General features: G+C 40.2%; 1 protein-coding gene across 2 annotated transcripts in view; it reads left to right on the plus strand.

The window, feature by feature from the left end:
• Positions 1–4,124: 4,124 nt before the first annotated feature.
• The window catches only part of SUMF1 (sulfatase modifying factor 1), a gene marked incomplete at its 5' end in the record, with an annotated part of 80,805 nt that continues 71,317 nt past the window's right edge, over positions 4,125–13,612 (plus strand). For both annotated transcript variants that reach the window (XM_080914699.1, XM_080914698.1), the window contains one exon: positions 4,125–4,388. In XM_080914699.1, coding sequence (XP_080770825.1) covers positions 4,125–4,388 — 264 coding nt within the window. The remainder of the gene's footprint in view (positions 4,389–13,612) is intronic.

The raw sequence follows: 13,612 nt of genomic DNA on the forward strand, positions 1-13,612 counted from the left end.
CCCACTTGGAGTTATTAACAGGCTGGCAGTCAGAGACGGGCAACTTCTGAACAGTACCTTAACGACCTAAGCCAGAATTGCATCGATATTATATTCCATGTTAATTCAGAATATTAATAAGGAATACTAATAGAAATGATGCAATTCAAAAAAATTCAGGTAATGGAGGTGTTTCTGTCAGATGACCTAAGACAGACACAGTCCTGTTTATATAATATAAAAGGGGGAGATGTGGAGAGCAGTTTTGGCACCTCTGAACAGTCGATGGGGGAGTATTATTAATATTATCCCAGAACATTTTGGAGCTAGCCAAGGTAGGAATCTGGCCTCTGTGCCACACCCCATAAGAGCTATTATCAAGCACATCTACATCTGTAGCTCTAGGCTGGTTCTAAGAATAAGGAAGTACATCTACATCTGAAGTTTGGGGCAGGGCCTTTTAGAGTGCAGCATAGGGAAGTACATTCATATTTGATGCTCCAGGCAGTATCCTTAGAAATTCAGGGTGGATTTTGGAATGTAGGCACAGCAGTATCCATTTTTGTCTCTGACCTTTTCACCTGACCTCCAAGATTGTTAACTCCTTTGATCCCTGTCTCTGATCAGTTACCATTTTTGCATGTAATTAAAACGGTTTAAGAAGAGAGGACAAATAAAAGAGCTTCGCTTAGGCCTCAAGTCTGGCTGAAGTCCTATTGCAGCTTTAACTAACTTGTCTTTTTCTTTCAATCCTCGCTCTGGTTCCGGGTGGACCTCTTGAGAGTTCGAGCTGGTCTCGGGCTGCTGAGCAAACCAGAAGCAAGCAAGCTAGTGAGCAGCACTCTATTATGGCCTCTTTTTCAGTTCTTGCCTCCTGGTTCCAGCCCTGTTTGACTTCCTGCCTATGTTCCTTCAGAAATTTTTTTCAGTGATGTACAAGTGTAAGCTGAAATAAAGATTCTCCCCAAGATGCTATTGGTCACAGTGCTTTATCACTGCACTAGAAGCCTGAACCTTGAGGCAAAGGACTTGAGGTCTTTGAGTCACAAACATCCCAATGCTGACCTTTTGAAGAGGAACAGAGATTATCCCTGACCTGGACTCTATACCATTTAAAGCATTCACAAACAGCTTTGGTTTGTGCAATAACGTTTTAACCTCACCAACTCAAAACAATGCAATAGCAATAGGTTTTTTGCCAACTGTTTGTTTTATCAAGGAAGAAATATATGAAACCCTTTGGCCAACTTCTGCAAATCTGCCAACATGGAGAAAATACACTTGTAGTAAAAAATTTTAAAGTATGTTAGAATAATTCATTAAGGAGTTATATACTCATTAACCAGTTACCACAATTTATCAGCTCATGACGTGTCTCCTCCTATGCATCCCTCCCTTTTGGGTTAAGGAGTCAAATCTTCAGCAGTGAGCATACACAGTTTTTTACTGTCTGTGTGAATCTGGAAAGGAATTTCAGTATTTTAATACTGAGAGTTTTGTCAGCATCAGTGTAAAGTGAATTGCATTTCATGCATGGTCCCGTTGGAGACACTGGGTCCTTTGAAACTGGAGTTACAAAGGGTTTTAAGTCTCCATGTGGCTGCAAGAAACTGAACCCGAATCCACTAAACTGTGATCTTAATGGCTGAGCCACATCTCTATATTTTAAATGAATTAAGTCTTTAAAAAAATAAAAACAGTTCCTGGGGAGACTGCTCAGTGGTAAGGAACACTGGTCACTCTTCTAGAGGATCCAAGTTCAATTCCTAGCACTCAGATTATGGCTTACAACCATCTTTAACTTAGTTTTAGGGGCTATAATTTCTTCTTTTGGCCTTTGTAGGCCCTACCCATACATGGCGAACAAATATACATGTAGGAAAAACAACCATACACATAAATAAATAAATAAATAAATAAATAAATAAATAAATAAGCACAATTAAAAGTCTTGTTATTTATGTAAGGCTCATATATTAATTTGATTAGTATAATACTATATCTTCTTTTGACATAGCTTTGAGATTGATTTCAGACTCCTAAGATTCATGGATTCATGGATTCTCTGCCATCAACTTGTAGAATATTTGATATAAAGAGGAGCTACCACTGATACTGGCTGGTTTTGTGCCAACTTGGCATAAGATAGAGTCATAAAAGAGGAAGAAGCTTCAGTTAAGGAATTGCCTTACTCAGATTCTATTTTACCATATTTTCTTAATTAGTGATCAATGGGAGGAGGCCCAATATATTGTGGGTGGTGCCATGCCTGGGTCAGTAGTCCTGGGTTCTGTAAGAAAGCAGACTGAGCAAACCCTGAGGAACAAGCTAGAAAGCAGCACCCATCTGTGGCTTCTACATCAGCATCTTCCTCTAGGATTCTGTTCTGCTTGAATTCCTGTCCTGACCTAGAGATAGAAATGAACAGCAATATGGCAGTGTAAAACAGATGAACCCTGTCCTCCACAACTTGCTTTTGGTCATGGTGCTTTGTCACAACAATAGAAACCCTAACTAAGACACCACTACACAAGACCATTGTTATGTGTGTTCTAATCTGCAGACTTCCCTTTTCATCCTTTTTTGTGTGTTACAATATATTTGCTGATAGATATGTAGAACAATCACTACTAAACTTCAATATGAGTCAGGTATGGTTGCATAGGCAAATAACACCAGCTCTCTGTAGGCTGAGGCATCAGGTTCAGGAATTCAAAGCCAGCCTAAACTATGTAGAACAACTCTATCAAAACAAAAACAAACAAACAACAAACCCCATAGAATCTTCAAAACGGAACAGAATATTAGGAGAACTTGGGTTTTCTGGCTTCCGGCATAGTTCCAAGTTCATACAATGTCTCAAAAACAGAGAGTCATAGATCAGAATACCCGATGTCTTCTGTCCTTGGCACACACCTGTATCAGCTCCCTTCTATGCTGTGTCCTGTTTTCCTAGATTCTGATAAAGTATTGAATTTTTAAAATGACTTAAGAAATTTTATGTGCATTGGTGTTTTGCCTGCATGTATATCTGTGTGAAGGTACCAGATCTTGGAGTTACAGTTGTGAGCTGCCTTGTGGGAGCTAGGATTGAACCTGGGTCCTCCGAAAGAGCAGTTAGTCCTCTTCCACTGCTGAACCATCTTTCTTAGCCAAGTGCTGTTTTTCTAGTAAATTACCAGGTTTGAATTTGAACCCAGGACAAGGACTGAAGTGTATATTTTACATATCAAAGGAGACCTGGCCTCCAGGTTCTCCCAGCATACTTAGGTCCCTGCTAACACACCCTGACCCCATGTAGGCTTCTGGTTGCCCTTCCTTTGTTTTCTCCTCTGTCTCTCTGTTTCTCTGCCTGTCTGTCTCCTCCCACCACCAGTCTCCCCCCCCCCTTCCCACTATCCCTCCCCCTTACCTTCTCTCTCTTTCTGCTTGTGTGCCCTTTCTCTCTTTTCCCCTACCCTCACCTTGGTGATGTCCTGGCCTTGGTCCTTAGGGCCAGTGAACTCACCCAAGAAAAGCTTCCCAATAAACCTGTCTTCAGTACATTCTATTGTGGCATTTATTGGTCTATTCCACCAGTGGAGAAATAACCTACCTATCAGTCCAAACTTTGAGAAGTGTTATTTTACACATCCCTATAGTCTAGATTTCCATAACTCCACTCACTGGTGTACTGTCCTTCACTGTGCTCACTTTCCTGTTTGAATCCATTTACTGAATTGCTTATAGGGCTTAAAATTCAGGGTTTCTGAAATTTAGATTCCTTGGATTTAGATTTTGGTTTTCACATGTTTGATACGTGATATGAGCAGGTCACTTAATTGTCCTGTCAACGCAGTATAGCAGCATCTCTGTGAGGATTAAGTACTTCAAAAAATGAAGTGTTTATGTAGTATGGTACTAGTGCTTGGTAAATGCTGAATAAATACGACTAGTTTTCAACCACGAAACTAGAGAGAGGCAAATTGTCTGCGGAAGGCCTTGAATATAGTAAGAGTTTGTTGTGTTTCGCATGCTTTTAACATTAGCAGGCGAACTCCACATAACTACCTGGAAGCAGTCTCAACCTATTTAAGTCAGCCAAAGCTAAGGCTTGATACACCGCGGGTCACATGACCATGTCGATCACATGACTGGGGAACAACATGGCTGCGCCCGCGCGAGAACAGGCTCTCCGCAGCTGCGCCGGGCTGACTCAGGTCATCTTGCTGCTCGTGCTGGCGTGCGGAGCGGCGGGGAGCGCTGAGGCGGAGGCCGGGGAAGGTGCGGAGTCCCTCGCTGGTTCGTGCGGCTGCGGAACGCCCCAGAGGGCCGGGGCCCATGGCAGCTCGGCGGCCGCGCATCGCTACTCCCGGGAGGCGAATGCCCAGGGCTCGACCTCGGGCCTACGACAGCTCGGGCTCAGCAAGGTGCGCCTTCTGTTCCTGGGGCGTGTGGGTGCCGTCGGGCTGCGACTTGAGGCCTGGCTGGGCCAGAATAGGGGTGATTGGGAAGTCCTAACCACACCCCAAGTCTCTCAGCTACAGATCTCATTTGACAGGGGTCCTCCTCCCTGCTCCTCCCCACTGGGAGGTGGGCAGGGGTTTGTGGCTGTGTTTGCCACTGAGACTTAGAGAGCTTAGCTTGACGACTGTTGAGCATTCTTTCTTACCTCGTCTTACCCACTTCTCCACTCTGCCCTCCTGCTGAAGAGCTACAAATTTAAAGTCGGATGGACTCGAGTTTAAATTCTCAGTTCTTGCTTTAGTAACCTGTGGAAACCGAGTCTCCAACACTACCTTAAACCCAGTCTGTTCGGCAGACTTGTATGTATTCTGTTGTGCTTAGCACTTTGAGTGCAAAGAAGTATATAGCCAAGTGTACTTTATTGCTTTTATTTATGTCTTTGTGTAGTGCCTAGATGTGTTAAATGTTAGTGTGTACGGATGACAGTGAATAAGGAAACGGTACTTCGTTCTAGTTTTAGGGAATTCGCCTCAGGTCCCCTGAATAGCACTAACACTCTTTTTCTTTCTTTGTCCCCCCCCCCCCATCCAGTCTATCTTTAGTTCCTAGCTCACTTTTCTTTCCTCTATGTTAATTGACACTAATATTAGTTCGGGACTTGGTGAGGGGGTAACATCTCCTGTGGGCCTTACCTGATGCTTCCTCTCTTTCAGTATTTCCATAAAGCACTGCAGCAGCTAAAGATGCTTGTCTATAAATCCCCACAGCATGATAGGGGGCGGTTGCCCAATGGCAACTTGTCTGTTTTGCTTATTGTAGTGTTACTTTTTCCTGTTATCTACTTGGTGGTGGAAAGGCTTTTCCATCTGTTTTATTCTCTATGGATTTTCCCCTCCTCCCACCCTAGTGCCTAACCTATTTTAAGCATTCTTCAATATCTCTTGTGCGATGTTTTGTTTTGTTTTTTGTTTTTTTGTTTTTTTGGTAGCTACAGTATTTTGAGGCTTCAGGTACTTTTCAAAGAAAGCCTTTGTAAATACATACTTCTACTGTATCTACCCAAAGACTCCTGTGCAGTGTATCATCTTCTAGTTCATAGGTGAGGCAACGGAAGCTTCATGAGTCAAATCTTAGTGCTGGAAATTTGGATGTTATTCCACCAGTGAGGAATGTCTGCATGGTATGGCTGGATAAAGTCTTGTGTAGCTAATGTAGCTGTTGGCATATAGATTTTTTTTTTTTTTTGCCCGAGCCTTTTATGTTAAGTTCAAGGAGCAGAAGGTAGGAGCTGGATAAAGAGCCTTCCGAAATAACTTTATATGAGTTTATTTTATTTTTATTCACAAAACAAAAATATCATACAGTAGCAGATGGAATCAGGATAACTTAAAGTGAGGGAGGGAGAGATTGATGGATTCTCTATCTTTGGGAAGTTTGAGACAGCACATGACTGTAGACAAAGCTGGATCCAGGGCATCAGACAGCATCCCCAGGCCCATTGTTGGCTGTTCCCTTGAGACATCTTACTTTAGTTCAGCTCTGTTTTATAGAGTACGTCCCATTTCCTAAACCAGTTGGAAGAGGAAGAGTTGCTTCTTGGTGGCTCCAGGAAAAGTTACCAGATAAACTTTGAGCCATTGTCCTGTTCCTAGTTGAATCTTTGTCAGAAGAATGCCAGGATTGTCCAGGGTGGAATATATACACTGGACTAATAAATTGTCCTGTGCTATTTAAACTCACAGAGAAGTTGTTGGCTCACCCATGTTAGACCCAAGCATGTTTGTCTTCAGAGTGTTCTTCAAGATTCCTTATTCCAGGATGAATGAAACAGTGTATCCTTAAATACTACTGAGAGATAAGTTCCCAGAAGGGAGACTCAGCTACTATTTATTTCTTGAATAAATGGAACAATGGAATAAACAAAGCTTGTGTTGGGAATGGCTAGTGGGAAGTCTTACCCAGAAGACTTTCTGACTTGGACACTTTTTTGTTAACTAAAAGCTCCAAGTGACTCTTTGATGCTTTGGACCTTACTGGACAGTTTCTACTGGATACTGTATCTGATCTGATGCTACAAGCCTGCTGTTTACCTAATAAACTCATTCTCTGGAGACCAGAAGCATAGCTGTCATGGGTCACTGTGCATGCTGAACTCAGGCCTTTGTAATGGGAAGTGTAGCTGGTCAACCATCTTGGGTCACACATGTTTAGTGAGCTTTTGAGAAGTGTTTTTTTTTTTTTTTTAATTATCATTTTTATTTGTCATTTTTATTGGTTATTCTCTGTTTTTTTTTCATTTCAAATGTTATCCCATTTTCCCCTCTCACACATCTCCCCACCCACTTCCCTTTCATCCATGAAGATGCTACTACTCCCAACTACCCACTTCCATCTCAGTGCCTTGGCATTCCCCTACACTGGGAAAATGAGCCTTCACTGCACCAAAGGCCTCTCCTCCCATTGATGCCAGACAATGCTATCCTCTGCTACATATGTAACTGGAGTCATGGGTCTTTTCATATGTAATCATTGGTTGGTGTTTTAGTCCCTGGGAGCTCTAGGGGGTTTGGTTGGTTGATATTGTTGATCTTCACATGGGGTTGCAAACCCTTGAACTCCTTCAGTCCTTTCTCTAGCTCTTCCATTGGGGTCCCTGTGCTCAGTCCAATGAGCTGCAAGCATCCTCATCTGTATCAGTATGGCTCTGGCAGATGCTCTGAGGAGGCATCCATATCAGGCTCTTGTCAACAAGCACTTCTTGGTATCAGCAAGTAGTGACTGGGTTTGGTGGCTGCATATGGGATGGATTCCCCAAGTGAGGCAGTCTCTGGATGACCTTTTCTTCAGTTTCTGCTCCTTATTTGTCTCTGTATTTCCTTCCTTGATTATTTTGTTCTCCCTTCTAAGAAGGACTGAGGCATCCATATTCTGGCCTTCCTTTTTGAGCTTTATAATGTCTGTGAATTGTTTCTTGGTTATTCTGAGGTTTTAGGGCTAGTATCCACTTATCAGTGAGTATGTACCATGTTTGTGTTCTCTTGTGGGTTACCTCACTCAAGATGATAGCTTCAAGTTCCATTCATTTATCTAAGAATTTCATGAGGTCATTGTTTCTAATAACTGAGTTGTACTCCATTGTGTAAATGTACCACAATTTCTGTATCCATTCCTCTGTTGAAGGACATCTGGGTTCTTCCCATCTCCTGGCTATTATAAATAAGGCTGCTATAAATTTAGTGGAGCATGTGTCCTTATTGTATGTTGGAGAATATTTTGGGTATATGCCCAGGAGTGGTATAGCTGGGTCCTCAGGTAATACTATATTCAGTTTTCTGAGGGACCACCAGACTGTTTTCCAGAGAGGTTGTACCAACTTACAACCCCACCAACAGTGGAGAAGTGTTCCTCTTTCTCCACATCCTTACCAGAACCTGCTGAGTTTTTGATCTTAGCTATTTTGACTGGTGTGAGGTGGAATCTAAGGATTGGTTTGATTTGCATTTCCCTGATGACTAAGGATGGTAAACATTTCTTTAGGTGCTTCTCAGGCATTCGGTGTTCGTCAGTTGAGAATTCTTTGTTTAGCTCTGGACTCCATTTTTAAATAGGATCATTTGATTCTCTAGAGTCTTAACTTCTTAAGTTCTTTGTATATGTTGGATATTAGCCCTCTATTTGATGTAGTATTGGTGAAGACCTTTTCTCAATCTCTTGGTTTCTGTTTTGTCCTATTGACAGTGTCTTTTGCCTTACAGAAACTTTGCAATTTTATGGGGGGACGTCCCATTTGTTGATTCTTGATCTTAGAGTGTAAGCTATTGGAATTCTGTTCAGGAAAATTTTTCTTGTGGCTATGTGTTCTAAGCTCTTCCCCACTTTCTCTTCTATTAGTTTCAGTGTACCTGGTTTTATATGGAGGTCTTTGATCTACTTGGACTTCAGCTTTCGACAAGGAGATAAGAAAGGATCAATTTGCATTCTTCTACATGCTGACTGCCAGTGGAACCCGCACCATTTGTTGAAGATGCTGTCTTTTTTCCATTGGGTGTATTTAGCTCCTTTGTCAAAGATCAAGTGACCATAGGTGTGTGGTTTATTTCTGGGTCTTCAGTTCTATTCCTTTGATCTATCTGTCTATCTCTGTACCAAATACCATGTACTTTTTTATCATGATCGATCTGTAATACATCTTGAGGTCAGGGAGGGTGATTCCGCCAGAATTACTTTTATTCTTGAGGATAGTTTTCGATACTTTTGGTTTTTTGTTATTCAAAATAAATTTGCCAATTGTTTTTTTTAACTCTATGAAGAATTGAGTTGGAATTTTGATGCCGATTGCATTGAATCTGTAGATTGCTTTAGGAAAGATTGCCATTTTTATTATATTAATTGTGCCAATCCATGAGCATGGGAGAGCTTTTCATCTTCTGAAGTCTTCTTCAATTTCTTTCTTCAGACGTGACGTTCTTGTCTTACATATCTTTCACTTGTTTGGTTAGGGGCACACCAAGATATTTTATATTATTTGTGACTATTATGAAGAGTGTCCTTTCTCTAATTTCTTTTTCAACCTGTTTATCCTTTGAGTAGAGGAAGGCTACTGATTTGTTTGAGTTAGGTTTATATCCAGCCACTATGCTAAAGTTGTATATCAGCCGTAGTAGTTCTCTGGTGGAGTTTTTGGGGCCACTTAAGTATACTATCATATCATCTGCAAATGATGGTATTTTGATTTCTTCCTTTCCAATTTATATTCCTATTACCTCCTTTTGTTGTCTAATTGCTCTGGCTAGGTCTTTTAGTACTATATTGAATAAGTAAGGGGAGAATTGACAGCCTTGTCTAGTCTCTGATTTTAGTGGGATTGCTTCAAATTTCTCACCGTTTGATGTTGGCTACTGGTTTGCTGTATATTGCTTTTACTATGTTTAGATATGGGCCTTGAATTCCTGAGCTTTCCAAGACTTATAACATGAAGGAGTGTTGAATTTTGTCAGATGCTTTCTCAGCACCTAATGAGATGATCATGTGTTTTTTTTCTTTGATTATGTTTATATAGTGGGTTAAATTGAGGCATTTCCATATATTGAGCCATCTGTGCATACCTAGGATGAAGCCTACTTGATCATGGTGAATGATCATTTTGATGTGTTTGTAGATTCTGTTTGAAAGAATTTTATTGAGTATTTTTGCATTGATGTTCATAGGGAAATTGGTCTGAAGTTCTCTTTCTTTGTAGGGTCCTTGTGTGCTTTAGGCAAGAGTGTAATTGTTGCTTCCAAGAATGCGTTGGGTAGTGTTCCTTCTGTTTCTATTTTGTGGAATAGTTTAGAGAGTGTTGGTATTAGGTATTCTATGAAGATCTGATAGGATTCTGCACTAAACCATTCTGGTCCTGGGCTTCTTTTAGTTGGGAGACTTTTGATGACTGCTTGTATTTCTTGGGGGGTTATGAAACTATTTAGATGGTTTATCTGATCCTGATTTAACTTTTGTACTTTGTGTCTGTCTAGAAAATTGGCCATTTCCTCTAGATTTTCCAGTTTTGTTGTATATAGGCTTTTGTAGTAGGATCTGATGATTTCTTGAATTTCCTCAGTTTCTGTTGTTATGTCTCCCCTTTCATTTTTGATTTTGTTAATTTGAATACTGTCTCTGTGCCCTCTGGTTAGTCTGGCTAAGGGTTTGTCTATCTTGTTGATTTTCTCAAAGAACCAGCTCCTGGTTTTGTTGATTCTTTGTATAGTTCTTTTGTTTCTATTTGGTTAATTTCAGCCTCATGTTTGATTATTTTCTGCTGTCTACTCTTCTTCGGTGCATTGGCTTCTTTTAGTTCTAGAGCTTTCAGGTATGCTCTCAAGCTGTTAGTGTATTCTCTCTCCAGTTTCTTTTTGGAGGCACTCAGAGCTATGAATTTATCTCTTAGCACTGCTTTTATTGTATCCCATAAGTTTGCCTATGTTGTGCCTTCATTTTCATTAAATTCTAAAGTCTTTGATTTCTTTATTTTTCCTTGACCAAGTTATTATTGAGTAGAGCATTGTTCAGCTTCCATGTGTCTATGGGCTTTTTTTTTTGTCTTTGTTGTTATTGAAGATCAGCCTTAGTCCATGGCAATCTGATAGGATGCATGGAATTATTTCAATCTGCTTGTATGTGTTGATGCCTGTTTTGTATCATATAATTGACCGATTATATGGTCAGTTTTGGAGAAGGTATTGTGAGGTGCTGAGAATGTATATTCTTTTGTTTTAGGATGGAATGTTCAATAGATGTCAGTTAAATCCAATTGGTTCATAACTTGTTTTTGTTTCACTGTGTCTCTGTTCAATTTCTACTTGCATGAACTGTCCATTGATGAGAATGGGGTGTTGAAGTCTCCCACTATTATTGTGTGTGGTGCAATATATTTTGAGCTTTAATAAACTTTCTTTTATGAATGTGGGCATAGATGTTTAGAATTAAGAGTTCATCTTGATAAATCTTTCCTTTAATGAATATGAAGTGTTCTTCCTTACCTATTTTGATAACTTTTAGTTGAAAATCTATTTTATTCAATATTAGAATGGCTACTCCAGCTTGTTTCTTGGGACCACTTGCTTGGATAATTTTTTCCTAGCACTTTACTCTGAAGTAGTTTTTGTCTTTGTCGCTGAGATGAGTTTCCTGTATGCAGCAAAATGCTGGGTTTTGTTTATGTATCCAGTCTGATAGCCTATATCTTTTTATTGGGGAATTGAGTCTCTTGATGTTAAGAGATATTAAGGAATAGTGATTGTTGTTTCCTATTGTTTTTGTTGTTAGAGGTAGAATTATGTTTGTGTTCCTATTTTCTTCTGGGTTTATAGCAAGAAGATTACTTTCTTGCTTTTCCTAGGGTGTAGTTTTCCTCTTTGTGTTGGAGTTTTCTATCTATAATTTTTTTTGTAGGTCTGGATTTGTGGAAAGATATTATGTAAATTTGGTTTTGTCACGAAATATCTTAATTTCTCCATCTATGGTAGTTAGAGTTTTTCTGGATATAGTAACCTTGGCTGGCATTTGTGTTCTCTTAGGGTCTGTATGATATTTGCCCAGGGTTTTCTAGCTTTCATATTCTCTGTTGATAAGTCTGGTGTAATTCTAATAGGTCTGCCTTTATATGTAACTTGACTTTTTCCCCTTACTTCTTTTAACACTCTATGTTCATTTTGCACATTTGGTGTTTTGACTATTATGTGTCTTGAGGAGTTTATTTTCTGGTCCAATCTATTTGTAGTTGTTTAGGCTTCTTATATATTCATTGTCATCATTTTCTTTAGGTTATGGAAGTTTTCTTCTATAATTTTGTTGAAGATATTTACTGGGCCTTTTAATTGGGAATCTTCGCTCTCTTCTACCCCTACTATCCTTAGGTTTGGTCTTCTCAGTGTGTCCTGGGTATCCTAGATGTCTTGGGTTACGATCTTTTTGCTTTTTGTGTTTTCTCTGACTATTGTGTCAATGTTTTCTATGGTATCTTCTGCACCTGAGATTCTCTCTTCTATCTCTGGTATTCTGCTGGTGATGTTTGCATGTATGTCTCCTGATCTCTTTCCTAGGTATTCTGTCTCCAGGGTTATATCTTTTTGTGATTTCTTTATTATTTCTATTTTTATTTTTAGATCCTCGATGGTTTTGTTCAATTCCTTTACCTGTTTGGTTGTGTTTTCCTATAGTTCTTTATGTGATTTTTGTGTTTCCTCTTTAAGGGCTTCTACTTGTTTACCTGTGTTTTTCTGCATTTCCTTAAGGGAGTTATTCATGTGCTTCTTGAAGCCCTCTATCATTATCATGAGGTATGATTTTAAGTCCAAATCTTTTTTTTTTTTTTTTTTTTTTTTTTTTTGGTGTGTTGGGATATCCACTACTTGCTGAAGTGGGAGAACTGGGTTCTGATGTTGCCAGGTTGTCTTGGTTTCTGTTGCTTTGGTCTTTCACTTGCCTCTTACCATCTTGTTATCTGTGATGCTAGTTGGTCTTGTCTGTGGCTGGAGCTTATACCTCCTGTGTGCCTGTGGGCTTAGGAGTGAGAGCACTCTTTGGTGATAAGCTCTCTGCAGACAGGTTTTAGGTCGTGAAGGCAGTGGGATGGCTCTAGTTCTGGGTGCAGATGTAGACTGGAAAAATCCAGTCTTAGGCAGCACCTCAATTCATATGCCCTGTGTGTTCCTGGTGGGTCTCTCTTTGGACAGTCAGTGGAGAGAATGTGGGGTCTCATCTGTGGTCTTAGGAGTGAGGGTGCTCCTGGGTGCTCAGCTCTCTGTGGGCAGGTTGTGGGTACCAATGGCAGTGGAATGGCCCTAGCTCTGGGTGTAGATGGAGACTGGAAGTGAGAAGTAGTGATTTTTTTTAAAGGATATTTAAATCTTTTTTAAATTTAAAGGAGATTTCAGATGCTTTGTCTGGGTATGTAAAACTAGTAGTTGCTCACAGTGTGGTTCTGTGATAACAGAATGATTCTTGGCTATTTTATGCTCCAATCTTTTAAAGGTATGTGCTTGGTAAGTGTGTGTGTATGTTTTCTGTTTCTGTATGTACTTCCATGAAGGTCAGAGGACAACTTTAAGGAGTCAGATCTTTTTATCTACTTTTACATGGGCTCTGGGGATCATGTTCAGGTTGCCAGGCTTGTGTAGTTAAGGACCTCACACTCTGAGCCATCTTTCCAATGCCTATGAGTCTGTCAGTGGTGGCAGCAGAAGCAGGAGAAGGTCTGAACTCTGCTTTAGACACAGGGTTGAGTGGAGTTTTGGACACTGGCCTTCCTATGAAGACACAATTAAAATGGTGTTTTATTTTGCCCTGGATTCTGAAGAATGAAACACTTGGATATATGGAATGTCACCAGAATAGACATTAATAGCACAGCTGACTTGATTGGATAAGCTAAACATTATGATCTACATAGATCATTCTAGAGCTGTTCTTACCTGTTTTCTCCAGAATGGACACTTGGCCTACTCAGTGCTCTCCATTTCTGTTGGAGCATCAAAGAAGGAAAAGAAACTAGGCCAGGAGTCTATAGGGCAAGCAAGATGTGATGGTGGTAGTGTTGCTGGTATTCACCTTGAGAGAGAAGGGTTTAAAAGATAATTAGTCACCATAACTAAGTCCAATAGTGGGAGGGCATAGCTTTCTTTTGGGCTTTGGGTTTGAGCTGAAGGAC

The sequence above is a fragment of the Micromys minutus genome, assembly GCF_963924665.1.
Source record: "Micromys minutus genome assembly, chromosome: 3".
Lineage (NCBI taxonomy): Eukaryota > Metazoa > Chordata > Mammalia > Rodentia > Muridae > Micromys > Micromys minutus.